This window comes from Pelmatolapia mariae, linkage group LG1 (assembly GCF_036321145.2).
Source record: "Pelmatolapia mariae isolate MD_Pm_ZW linkage group LG1, Pm_UMD_F_2, whole genome shotgun sequence".
NCBI classification, from domain to species: Eukaryota; Metazoa; Chordata; class Actinopteri; order Cichliformes; family Cichlidae; genus Pelmatolapia; species Pelmatolapia mariae.
Genome location: NC_086227.1, coordinates 32,219,737 through 32,233,672, shown reverse-complemented (window position 1 = coordinate 32,233,672; position 13,936 = coordinate 32,219,737). Strand labels below are relative to the sequence as shown.

The 13,936-nt window shown below is 41.1% G+C and overlaps 1 protein-coding gene across 1 annotated transcript in view; it reads right to left on the bottom strand.

The window, feature by feature from the left end:
- Positions 1-499: 499 nt before the first annotated feature.
- tox3 (TOX high mobility group box family member 3) overlaps positions 500-13,936 on the bottom strand; it is a 37,670-nt gene continuing 24,233 nt past the window's right edge. The window contains exons 3-7 of the mRNA XM_063479039.1: positions 10,196-10,447; positions 3,702-3,965; positions 3,357-3,587; positions 3,161-3,241; positions 500-2,936 (exon numbers count right to left, since the gene is read on the bottom strand). Coding sequence (XP_063335109.1) covers positions 2,076-2,936; positions 3,161-3,241; positions 3,357-3,587; positions 3,702-3,965; positions 10,196-10,447 — 1,689 coding nt within the window. The 3' untranslated portion in view covers positions 500-2,075. The remainder of the gene's footprint in view (positions 2,937-3,160; positions 3,242-3,356; positions 3,588-3,701; positions 3,966-10,195; positions 10,448-13,936) is intronic.

Genomic DNA, 13,936 nt, shown 5'->3' with positions numbered 1-13,936 from the left:
ACAGCCTATTGTGAAGATATGATAATTATTGTTTGCCTGCCTTCCCTCCCCCGCTCACCATATTATTCAAGGGAGCACAGCAAACCCCTGGGGATGTCTTGGAAATGAAGTGATTTTAAAAGGGAGTAAGAAAGAGGCAGAATCCAGTGCACTGGTGTGTGAGAAGGGGACTGTTATTGAGACAAGTACCAGTTACATGCTGACCTCGTCCAGTATCAACACTGTTTTTACACACAGTAACAATGGACTTCCATTCAAATCACTGAGAAACAGCACACAGTATAATAAAGCCAACATGAATGCTCATATAACCTTGTAAAGTATTGTTCTCATAGATTTCCTTCATAGAAAACATACAAATTTATCTTTTTATATCTGGAGAGCGCTATGAATATCTATAACTGCGGTTCTCTTCAATAACTAACAAGGAAATGAAGAAGTTACGAAAAGAAATTATGATTAATATAAATTTTGAAAGAAAACAGTTCCTTCAAATAAATATTTGTGATTGAGAGTTTAATTTTCAACAGAGACACAAAGAAATATATAATACTTCATACAAAATTATGGCTACTATCATATTAGTGGTGGAATGTCTCTGGATTCGTCTTCATGGCTGAGCAAAAACTCCAACATTAATTTACTTTTTCTATCTTGAGCAGAAAACAACCTTTTCAGAACTCCATACGGATATGCATCGACTCTATGGACAGTTTTCAAATGCAGTTGGTTTTTAAGCAAAATACAAACAAAATTAATTGCTGCTATTGTAACTCATAAAAAAGTATAAAAGAGCAGAAATGCACTATGTGATATAGCAATCCACAGGTCGTTTAACAATGTTTTAATTAAAGCCTCACATAATAAAACTTTACAACAGGTGATATGAAAAATGTACAACATTTTCTTGTTTCTTTTTTCCCCCCGGGACTTCTGTACAGCTGGCAAAAATACCTCCGATGCCTTTTCAGTTGGCTTTGGCAGTGCAACAAACTGGCTCTGCTAGTTTTCTTTTTTCCATTTTTTTTTAAACAATGACAGTATCAAGGAGCAGAGTAAAAATACATCAATCCCCAAACCATCTGCCTTGATCCAGAAATTTGTATTTACCATAAAATATCCCCTTTGTTACACAAAATAAAAACATAATTTAATTGTTAAACATCTGAAGTAAAAACAAATAGATTAAAGAAGACTTTTTTTGGGAGGGTGCCAGTTACACACTTTTCGGCAAATCATCTGGAGGGTAAATTACTGGATAAAGGAGGTCTCGTCTCTTCCCACTCTACGAAACATGTACAGCAGATTACAGCTACAGAGTGATGATGTGATGAAATAAATGATTTATGGCAGTTTCTCTCTCTGTCTGTTCAGTCGTTCATCCACAAATGTGGATCCCAAGACCTGTTATTTTCAGTTGCCCTCATTCTTGAAAAGACGCTGTCTGCATTTGTGAAATGTTTTACATTTGTGTTCCAACACCACTGGGCCTCCAATATCCGATGATCTGTAGAGTTATGTCTGCAAGAATGATGGGTGAAAGAGAAAGGTTGGACTAAAGAAAGTCTGCTATATACCGGCCAGTGTGGGAACAAAGACGGATGGTTACTGGTTTCCAGCAAGGATCCTGTGAGTCATTCAGTCCAGGCAAGAGCTGATAAAAATCCTTTTGATGAAACGCATTCAGAGCGTCCTCACACTGCGCTGAACTGACAACTCTGGCCTCATAAATAAAGCTTTATTGTTAAATAAAACAGTGAAAGATTTGCTTCTTTCAACATACTGTGTGTCCAGTCAGTTCAAATTGAAAACTGAAAGACCTCACAAACAAATAAACAATCACTGGGTGCTCGCCCTAAAAGGCTTCCGTCATAGCTTAGCCTATTTTATAGACAAAAACCCAGTTAACATATTAATCCCCTGTACACGCATGTGCATATCTGTCTATAACAATGGACAAGTTCTTTGTATAACATTCTAAATCTTACACACACTTCTTAAGTGCAACTTAGAAAAGCAACATGTTTGATGCTTTTTATTCTATTCCTGTTCTTTTAGATAGGACTTCATTTGGCTCAGTAAATGCTGACCTGGGATAGGACCTGGGCATGGGCCTGAATTTGGGAAGGATGCGGCTGCTGCTGTGGGGCTGGCTGTGGGCTGCCAAGTGATGCAGAGCCTCCCACTGAATGGGGTGTACCAGGAGAGTGTTGAGGTGGAGAACACTGGGCCTGGTGCTGCTGCTGATGGTGATGATGTTGCTGCTGTTGCTGTTGTTGTTGTTGTTGCTGCTGTTGCTGCTGCTGCTGCTGCTGCTGCTGGAGGTGTTGAATCTGCTGCTGATGCAGCTGATGCTGCATCTGCATGTGCTGCAGCTGCATCTGCTGCTGCTGTTGTTGCTGCTGTTGCTGCTGCATGTGGTGCTGCTGCAGCTGTTGCTGGAGATGATGTTGGAAATGCTGATGCTGCATCTGCTGCTGGATTTGCTGGTGATGCATCTGCTGCTGCTGCATCTGATGGTGCTGGAGGTGCTGCTGCATCTGCTGCTGCTGTTGCTGCTGCTGGAGCTGCTGCATTGCATGCTGTTGCACCGGTTGCATGGGTGGGCTCATCTGAGAGACTGCTGTGGACTGGGCACCTGCCACCATGGACCCTCCAGCACCCATCTGGCCGAGCAGCTGCGGAGGCATCCCAGATGACATGTTCTGGTGGGAAACTGTAACAGAGGTCACGATTTGACTGCCCCCTAGTCTCATCTGCAGAGGCTTTGGGGCAATGGCCCGTGGCAGGGCTTGTTGAAGAGCCTGGGAAGCTGATGGCATGGAGGGGTGCTGGTTGAGGGGTGACGGCAGCACCAGGCCAGGGGACAGGCTTGTGGAGGCCAGGGTCTGCTGCACTGAGCGAATTGTCTGGGCTTCAGCTGATTCTGCTGCAGCCTGGGTAAGTGAAAAACATAAAAACTTATTACAATTACAGATTTCACCCATTAAAAATCCCACTACCTCCCTTTAAATGACTAGCATATAGTATCTAGTAACAGTCATTATAAGTCCTCTACAACTTCACAGTGCATAATATGACACAATGAACTCAATAATTCACATCACCTTTCTGATAAATTCACACATTTTAAAGGTGAAAAGAAGAAATGGTTTCTCACCTTGGAAACCAGGCTCGCACGGTATGCTGCAAGAGCTTTTAAATATTCTTTCTTGGCAGCTTCTGTTTTGCTTTTGTAAACCTGTGATGACACAAAAATGTGTGTGAACAGAAAATTATAGCTTTTAAAATGGCAAATAATAATAATTTAAGGTAGACTGCATACTACTTTAGAGTGGCACTAAACTCTGTAGTACCTGCTTCTGTTCCTCTCCAAGACCATCCCACATAGATGCCACAATCTTTGACACTTCTCCAAAGGTGGCATTAGGATTCTGACCCTTGATAGCAGCCTGAGTGTCTCTAAAGAAAAGGGCATAAGCTGACACCGGCTTCTGGGGCTCATTGGGATCCTTCTTCTTCTTCTTTTTCGGGGTCTTAGATTTCTTTGTGGGATCAATGGGGGCTGGTCGTTTTTCCCCAATGACCTGAAATGATGGCAGAGTTAACATAAGCACAATAACAAAATTGCTCTTTAACAGAGTCTACTTTTTACTGCTACCTTTTAATACAGTAATCCAAATCATTAAAAGTTTGCTCACCCTGTTGGCTTCATCCTGCTCATCCTCATTGATGGAGCTGGAGGGTGAGGGTGTGGCAGACTTGCTGGCAGGAGGTGAGGGGGAAGTGTGGGTGATGTTGGGTCCTGCCATGTTTAAGGTTAGCTGTGTGTTGAGCTGGGATTGGTTGATGGTGGTCAGCTGATTTCGTGACATCATACCATTGGGGCTGTTCATGCTGATGATGGACTTCATCACCATGGCTGGGTTGGATGGATATTGACGTAGATGACCCGGGCCAACGTTCTGCAAAGGAATTCACATAATGGCAAACACCACTTGTTAAAATAATTCAATAAAACTGTACTTTTTAAAAATTCATGTTTTTGTTGACTGAGGCCCTTTCTGGTTTTTTTCCCTGTACAGACTTCATGCTGCACCTAATTTGTTTCTGCTATCCAGCTTGAATAGCTGTACTTGTTGTGACACCATGCTGCCCAAAGCTTGAGAACCTGTATTCCTTTACCACAGCAGAAATTGGGTCATTGGATTCTGTGGGTTGTTATGTAGCAGATTACATGTCATGATGTCCTGGGTCTTAAATGTCTCTATTACAAGACATGATAAATTATCTCAACACCCGAGGCGCCATCTTTATACGTCAGTAATAGATGACTACACAGCTTGGTTGATTCATTTCAAAACTCTATTGTATGGAAATCTGTGACACAGCTTTAGACTGCCCAGTCCCTGCAGGGGAACAGTGGACTTCAAATGCCACAGTAATATTATATATGTGTGTGTGTGTGCCAGTTTGTATGCACTACTTTAAGGTTATACAACTCTGAAGTAGGCACCTTTCAAAGATCATGTTTCACTGTTAAAGAGTGGGAAAAAAATACTTGTACAGATCAACTCCATAAATCAGCCAGTTGAAGGAATGAAGCTTAAGAGGTTTGGACAGGTCCCATCCATTCTGCCATCCAGGGTATAATGTAATAACATTTTCTCTTTCACCTTTTCCTAGTAAAACATTCAGTTCTTGAAAGAGTCTTAAAGAAGGTACAGGCGAAGTGTTTGCATTGATTGTGGTGAGGAGGAAATTACGAAGCCTGCCAGCTCTCCAGAGGGAAGACTGATCAGACAGCCAACAGAGCTGACATGGAACAGAGAGGGGATGTGAACACAACAGAAAAGGTGATTTGTTCTCCCTGGGTACATCCATCTGGTATTCAGCAGCACAAACTCAATCTCTCCCAACATCAACACATCATAAACCCACGCACCTGGCTTTATTGAAAGAACCTTATGAATGCCCGTCTTCGAAAACAATATTGTAACACCATTTCAGACAGAAACATATTGGATCTACAATCCATTTCTTTCTCATATGCCATGTCTACTGCTTATCATAAATACAATCTATGAAGTGAAAATGGATTTATATTTACATGAAAGAGCGGGTTTCAACAAAAAGATGAGGAAAAGTTGGGGAAAGAAATTTTAAAACATATTGTTATTGTTCTTCAAATATGGAAATCCTCACAAATAAAAGCTGCAATAAACAAGCCTGCAACCAAATGACTGTGATTTACATATCAGCAACCCACTATGTTCCAAGTGCTATTGTCATCTTCATTACTGGGAACACGATGGCTCACCGTTTGCTCTTTGCTCGCTACGAACATCAAAGATGCACACACTGAGCTCATTAGTCGTGGCCATCTGTATAATAACACTTTTGCCCAATCCTTATGGTGCAGTTTTGACTTAGAGCAATGGCTCATTTTGCCATTTGGGATGTGGTGAATTCTTTGAAATGGCTTCAAATTAAATATAGTGCATTAAAGAAACAAAGAAAAAAAATGTTTTGATGATCACCTTTAGACACATCATTATATCACATTCAACACCCTGCTAAATATCTGGTTTTACAACATATTTCTGCAATAACCAGAGTACCAGCAATTTAGCACCTCACTCTACAAAAAAGCAACGGCAGTTGCGTCACTGAAATGCCAGCATTAGAACATCTGATTTGAATAAAAACATAACAGCTAATAAGTTAGTCGAAGAAATCATCTTAAGTAACAGTTGTCTTGATTGCGAATATGAATCTGATACTAGGGAGGTTTATTTATGTCCCTCTGACTCCTCATTTGCATTTTGATTGCAGCATTGTCTGGAGTCACAGCAGACATCCAACCAGATAGTTTGATAGTCATCGTAAATCTGCAAATAATTCTTTATCTTGGGTACACAGTGGCCAGATGTGCCCTCCTCAATCAGATTTGTGCGTTTCTAGGTGTGCTCCTATCTGTGTGTTTGCACATCAAACACTAACAAGCTGAAATGTACTCTCTAATCAATAAAAGGTTTTTTGAATGTAAATTCAGTTTGTGCGATTCCCCATTGTGTTGCTTAAAATGGGAAAGCTGAAATGACTAACAACAAAAATAATGATTTTTAGAATATGCTGCAAAAGAAGAAGAAATAGCTTGTTTTGTTTTGTACATTATCACCGACTTTAACCACTCTGAACACAGCAGCAGCATAAAGTGTTCTGAAAGCTAGCACATGAGTGTAAAAAAAATGTTTATTATATTCATTTATTAATTTTTTGACAATGCATGAAACCCTTTCCACAATAAACACAGGTCAATAAAACCAGCAGTGGAGCTGGAAAAAAAAAACAACATTATGCATTCACCAAGTGATAAAAATCTCAACACCGATGTCAATGAAAACAGACTCTAGTCTGTTCTTAAAGATATTGAAAATCAGAATTTGGGAAGAATTTATGAACAGTGGCACCAAGCTGTAACAGGCTGAAAAGAATGTTAACAAGTTCAATTTCCATTCAATCAATGCCAGAGCTCTTGGAAACGTTCCATGGCAGGAGAGGAGTAAAATCATCTATATGTTAATTATAAGGATGAATCCCCCAGTAACTTTCGCCAGCATGAAAGGTCAGTCCTATTAAAGATAGTTTATCAGTGCTCTGCACATATTCCTTTACTCGGCTTCTAAACGGGAACATCATTTTATTTTTTTTCCCCTTCCATTTTCTGCAACCTGCTGAAGTCTGTGCTTAAGCCAAATGAGAAAAATGGAATTTTGAATGCCGGTAAAGGCTATAATAGCACGAAGATAAATTGTTTTTCTTTCCTCTGCCCTGTCTCAGTCAAACACACTTCGCTCTCTTTCCCTCTCTGTGGTGTGCAAACTCACTCCATCCATCTCGCCAACCTCTAACCCCCACTTAAAAACAAATCTCTCTCCTTCTCTCCTCCCCCCTCAAACTGCAAGGCCAGCAGGTCCCCTCCCCCCTTTGTCTGGTGCAGCCACTGACCCATACCCCTTTCCACCATTTCTCCTAGTGCATTATGGGTATTTAAAACTTGTCCAACATGACATCATTTCAGTTTGAGAGCTGCCTGAGAAAAGTAAATTACAGAATCAATCATGCAGAAGGTCAAGCTGAGACTTCATTACAAGTATTGCATGCCTGCATGAATATCTTTCATTTCTGACTGACCCAATATGTCACAATAGCTGTCTGTCGGGAGAGGAAAGAAAAAAAGAAGAAGAAGAAGAAGAAGAAAAAAAATCTCTTAAATTGATGTACAACTCATGTCAGTGCTTCTTGGCTTGGAAACGAGATAAGAGGACAGTGTAGAAAAACATGCTTTCTGCAACACTGCTCACATTTTCCATTTGATTCAGGATATAGTGGTTTTTGACCAGTCAGAATTGTGGGTATTATACTCACTCACAATCTACACAGTATCGTGGCATATCAAATCATGTGAACAGCAAACTACAAATGGCTTTTCAGACTTACTTTTATCTTGCATGATGGATGCCGTTCAAACGCTACCATCGCTTATTAGCATATCTTTGCTGCTGCAAAGCTAATGACATGTGAAACAGCTAGTTGGTAATGAAAAATATATAATGCATTACCACATAGTGGTAAATGTAATAAGACAGCAGGGCTCATATCTTCTAAATATTGATTTTAACATCTAATACAACCGGTTGACTAGTGTAGGTATCGAATCCAATCAGAGAGGACACAGAGCCCATTTCACTACATGCTTACACGTGTCAAGAAAACCCTCAAATGTGGTGAAGGCACCAGGTGTTTTTTGAAATAGAACCCAGAGACCCTTGCTGTGCAGCAGGGAGAAAATCGAGAAGAAATTGTGAATAAAGCAATACTGGCAGCTCTAACTCCAGTACTATTTGGCACTATTGAGACTCAATCACAAATCAGGAGGACACATGCTGGGAGACAAAAATGAGAGTCAGAAGCTTGTTAGGAGAGCAGATTAAATAAATAATGACTTCAGATTCAGGGCTTGCCAGGCACATTGCAGCTGAGAAAATGTATTTCTCTTTGTAGAAGCCCGGCATCTGTGGCCAATTTGCAAGACATACGCTGAACATTAAGGGGAGAGGAATTAGCAGAACACTTGGCAATGCAATGACATGGAAGAAGCTTTTTGAAAATAGCCCAGGTATATTTGCTGGTTGGGTTTCTCATTAAGTTCTGATAAGAGACAGGCTTTCACACAGGCTAAGTATTCTACATGAGTAAGCTAGCACAGAGGAAGGAAACCAAGACAAGAGTTTGGGAAATATGAGCATGGTGGCTTGATGAAAAATGTAATTGCAATAGTGCACGGTTTATTTGTTTGCCCCTGCAGCCATAACAAATAACACAGAATGTAATCATGTATATAAGGTTGTCATTCCTTTATCAGTGTGCTGACAAAATGACAAAATACCCCTGTTAGGGCCTTCGTAAATCATTGTCTCTATATACGGAATACAGTGAAAACAGTGCTGTTACTTATCTCATTTAAAAGTTGCATTCTCTTCTCAAAGCAAAGATAAAACCACAGATGAATAGAATTTCTAAAGGCATTGTCACAAGACTTTTGGGGATCAATCCCATTTACAGGAAAAATGAGGGGCCACCACAAGTCTTCCTGCGGTACAATGTGCGATGACTGATAACGAGTGAGTAGTGTGCCGACGACAATGCCACGAGGCAAAGAGTAAAAACCCACATTCTCCCCTCAGTTTTTAATAGAGTCTCTGCACAATCAGAGACATGAGCCATGCAAATGGTGTTAAAGAGGAATAATGTTTGAGAATCAAATCTAATCCTCCAGCAAGTCATGAGAACAGTCAGGAATGTAATTGTGTCAAGGTTCCGTTTCTTCCAGATGCAGAAAGCTTAACTGACCATGAAATGAAAATTCTTTAGGCAAAAAGCCTTCAGGGGCTCACTTACTGTATGCAGCCGAGATATTTTAAAAGCTGCAATTATTTCACATGCCAGAAGCATGGGAGCAGGAAAAAGAGCTGTAAAAATGTTACAGTCCTTTCCCATATGGAATGTAAATAAATATATCTAATATCACTGTGATTCAACAAATGTGTTAGGGAGAAACGGGGGCAGAGGGTCTAAAACACATTACATTTATTCACACACACTTCTAATAATAATAATGGCGCCTCATCTCAATGCAATCTGATTTGTGACTCACAAAGCAAATGCACCATCAATACCATCATCTTTTTGCTGATGCCTTTGTCCTTTCAATTCTTCTCTCCTAAATGAATCTTCCATTTTTGTAATGGCTCTGTAAGACAACTAGGCAGCCAGTGACATTTCCATTTTTCCTCCTCAGTGCTTCCATGATTGTGGCATTTGAAAATGCCTGTCCACCCTCAGACAACGATCTCACAATCTGTAGCACAAAACAGTATCAACATAAAGAAAGTGATTATTTCACTCTACAGTTCTATGTTTAATCAAGTGTAATAATATTAAGCAATTAAAATTATACGTATCAACATTTTACTAGTGGGATAATTCTCCCCAGTCCTAAACTCTAAACATAGCATGTGTCGTTACTAAAGACCTCATGTGACACTTTGCTGAAGCACAGATCAGCATTTACAGCAGGAAAAAAAGGTTTCAGGAGGTAACATGAATTAAATATGAGCATGTGAAACTGTGGCACGTTTGGGTCCCATTTTCACCGTCCTCCTGGGGATGAATGAGCATTGTACTCTAACACCTGTGATCTATTCACATCTGTTCACCTCATATAGAGAGGGATCATTCACATTCCTGTTTTGGGTTTGTTTTTTTTGTTTTTTTAAGAGATAAAAAATGCTCACAGTAAGTAACATAATATCATGACATTTACTCAATGTGATCATATACCTCCTGTGTTGTAAACAAGGCCAGATGCTGTGCCAGATGCACCGACAATAGGAGGCATGCAAAACTCTGAAGGTGACATTACAGTATGGTTCAGTAAAAGGGCCTTCTTATAAAGGTGGATTAGTGCAGCTCTCCAAATTCTGTCTTAAAGTCTTTCAGTTTGGATACATCATCAAAAAATAAATCTGGAGAGTAGGACACTTGCTGGAGAAGCACTGGTGCAAGATTTCTTATTCTAGATAAATGAGGTTTTTTTTTCTTCACTTAGTTGTGAGATGGCAGTGCTCACCACAGACTGGCCGTTGTTGACAGACACCCCTTCTTGGTCCATCATGTTGCGTGAGATGGTAATCGAGGGCAGATCCAGACTCTGTGGGGGAAACTGGGGGATTAAGGGACCCCTGTGCGGAACTGGGGGCTCAGGCATTGCTGGGAATGGCGAGTCCACTTCTGACAGACCCAGACCGGACTCCGTCTCAGGTGGAGGTGTAATGGGAGGAATCTCAAACTCCTCATCTCCCAAGCTGGGTGTATGAAAAGTCTGCAAGAAAGAGGAACAAAGAAGAAAATTATGAAACCCACCAACACAAAAGAGGCAGGAAGCATTTGTTGAGGTGGGCCTTATCTAACAGGCTGGAAGGAAACCTTCAGGGATTAAATCAGATGACTTTGTTTAAGAGATGGAGTGTTTTAGTGGAGTGGTAACACACTTTTCTGTAAGTGCACTAAGATGTAACATTTCCTAAACCTATTAAAGTCCACTTTAAGGAAAAAGAAGGAAGAAGGCGAGTGTGGAGAAAGACGTCAAAAGCAAAAATATCAAGCAGCAATCATGGGAGAGAGAGGATACATGATAAAAGCCCTTAATCTTGGGGATGTTGGGTTGAAGTGCAGTGAAAATACACGTCACAGGGAGATGGGTTTAAAGAACATTTTCAAAGATTATAACGCTTGGCCAGAAGTGTTTCTTTTTGTTCCCCTTGCCTGCACCCTTAAATCTGCTCATCAAACAGCCTAATCCTTCTGCCTTTCGAATTAAAGCTTTTGGTCACACTTAATTTGCTTATGTGCCTTCTTGGAGATGGAACTGTTCACCTACTTGGGTCTTGTTTTCATCTATGCATTGCATTAAGTTACTCTCTGCAAAGCCAAAATATTCATACCCTCACAATGACCACACTGCAGGTTCACATAAATGCAGGGCCTGCTATCTTAGGTGCTAGGCTTGCTCTGCTTCCAAGTAACCAACAACCTCTTTAAAGCACAGTTCACTTACTGAAAGTAACATGGTTTAAAATGCTCACACTGAGTAAAACAAAACTCATGTTAAACTCCAGGAATTCTTGGAAATGTTAGACTTTGAGTATGTGGACAAAGAGAAGCTAGTTCTGCATCAAGAATCTGCTTGAGGTTGATCACAAACACCACTTTCTTGGCCCTGCGTCACTTTTATAGCAGCGGTTGCTTGTTAAGCCTCCTCCCAAATCCTCATCTAGTTCCTGAAATTTCTCAGACAATCATGGCATGAAAATAATTGGCAAAAAAACAGAAGGAAGCAGGCACTTATGCCAATTCGAACAGCCACAGATGAGTTTCCCACATGCCGATTCACCTTTTCACACACCTGCCTGTAATTCTCAGAGGGATTGAGAGTCCTAGAGATGTTCATGCATTGCTTTTTGAGATAAGCTCCTCTGAAAAGGGTCCCGTTTTTCCCTTACTCTTACCACTTACTCACATGTAAAGCATCATTCAACACCCTGTAGTTCTGGCATGGTGTAAAAACAGGAATCGGGACCTTAACCTCAGCAGAGGTGAAGATGTGTTATCTAAAACACCTATAAACCTGATATTAACAACCCTGTCTTCCTCTGCTCTGCCTCTGGTAGGTAGGGGATAGAATAACAGAATAGAGACAAGGGAGGGAATATGCCAACACAGACCTTGATTAGGGAGTATTAATGTTCCCCTTGCTTGCTTTAGCACACAGACACTTGAAACTAATTCATTGCCTACTCAGGGCAGCTGTCTTGACAAGCACTGATGAATTCCAGTGGCGGGAGAAGCTAATAGAGTTTTTATTCTCCCCTTTTCTTTCTCTCTTCCTGCTCCCTACCACTGCTTCGCTTTTCAGTGCTTGTTTCATAGCTAGAGAATCAGTTCTCCTTTCGGAAGGAGCTAAGGTCATATTCATCACAGTCCAGGCCTCTGGCTCTCAAAGTGTGAAATAAATCACAAGCACCTTAGGAACATTTACTAACAGTCCACTGCTGTCATATTATGCTCCAGTCCACTCAAAAACCACTGAAAGTTAGTTCACAATAATGCCTGTTCAGCAGCATGTGAATGAAAACCCAGTGTACGTTTATAAGGTTAATAAAACAAAACTGTCATGAGTAATGGACAAAATGTTCCAGTAGCACATGGAAAAGATCAGAGATCGTCTATCATCACAGCCGTCATTCAACTTTTTCAACTTCCCCCGTGGAGCAGGGTCAATCCCCATACCAGCCTTCAGATCTATCGCCCCAGTCTCACCTGGATCATATCATGTAACAATCTGAAGACATTGGCACTCTATCATAATCTCTCTAACAGGAGAGTTTCATCCTGTCTCGGTCTTGCCTTGTCCACTACAGCCAGATACACTGCTTAGGCTGTGATTCTATGGCCACATTCATCCACGTAAGCCCCTGCGGGGATGTTTTTGAGGGGGGGGGGGGGGGGGGGGGGGACATCACTTGCATTTTTTTTGCTCTACTCGACTATGAATACTATTTGCTGATCTAAGTAGGTTTCCTGTGGTGTTACACTGTGTAAGGTAAATCAGGGCAGAACTATATAGGGCACTGGCTCCTATATTCTGGTGCATTGTGGCCTGAATTACAAAGCCAACCTAGAGATTTGAGACAAATGTCAAAGAGGAAGGTTGGCTGAGGTCAGCTACACTTTTGTAAGGGAGCAGTACAAGCATGACTGTGACCTTTAAGTGAAACACAGACATGTACTTGGTGGAGAGGAATGCTGGTGTTTAGTATCTGCTAAACAGCATTGAAGTGGAGGATAGCGAAAGCAAAAATCACAGTGGATGTGGGAAGATGGAGCAAGATCAGTATCACAGTCTGCGCCTGTATGCTTTGCCTCACTCTGTTAATGATGATACAAATTAACATCAACACCAGGGGCACTGATAATGGAGACATGGAGTTTTTGCCTCATATAGGGGGGAGGTTATGGAAGATGTCAGCTGTCTGTGTAGAAAAGGCCCTCTCCCTAGGGAAGAGGTGCCAGATTTTACTGGATCCCACAGAGTGTTACAGTGTTGCACACTGTCTGGTGTCATTTCACATAAAGCCAGTTTAATTCTTCACCAGGAGCAGCTTAGGGGGCTCTGATCGGAGATTAAGAGATGCACAATCCACTTTCTTCGCATCACCAGCCTGATTATCCATTTAAATTGTTCTGAAAGGCTCAGCAGAGCCAAGTGCCAAGCCAGATGCTGGCTTGGGAAGTGCAGGCATGTACATGTTAAGGGGTGGGCAAAGCAGAACACAACAGACAGAAAGAGAGAAGGATTGTGTGTGTGTGTGTGTGTGTGTTTCCATTGGCAGACACATGGTTCAGTGGTCTGAGGACAGACAAGGGCTTGTAACAGAGAGGCCTGATGTACCCAGCATGAGCATCCTAAGCAGGTGTGTGGGAAATCCCCCAGTTCTTAGAACCCATTGGAGGTGGATCATCCCAAATTGTACCAAGAGAAATTCTCAACAGTTGTTATATTGTGCTGGGTCAATTTTCAGTGTAGGATCTATGTGATTTTAGATAAAAGCAATAATCAATCAATCACTTCATCTGTCACAGGAAAATTTACAAAAATGTAAAGCTTAACTCAAAGTCTTGTTGAACAGCATCCTAAATGCTTGCACTGACAATGCAAATAATTTAAATATCCCTTTTCCCATTTTTACTTGTGTCATAGTAAAAACACAAGTAAAAATGGTGCCATAGATAAACTTGTGTCATAGATAAA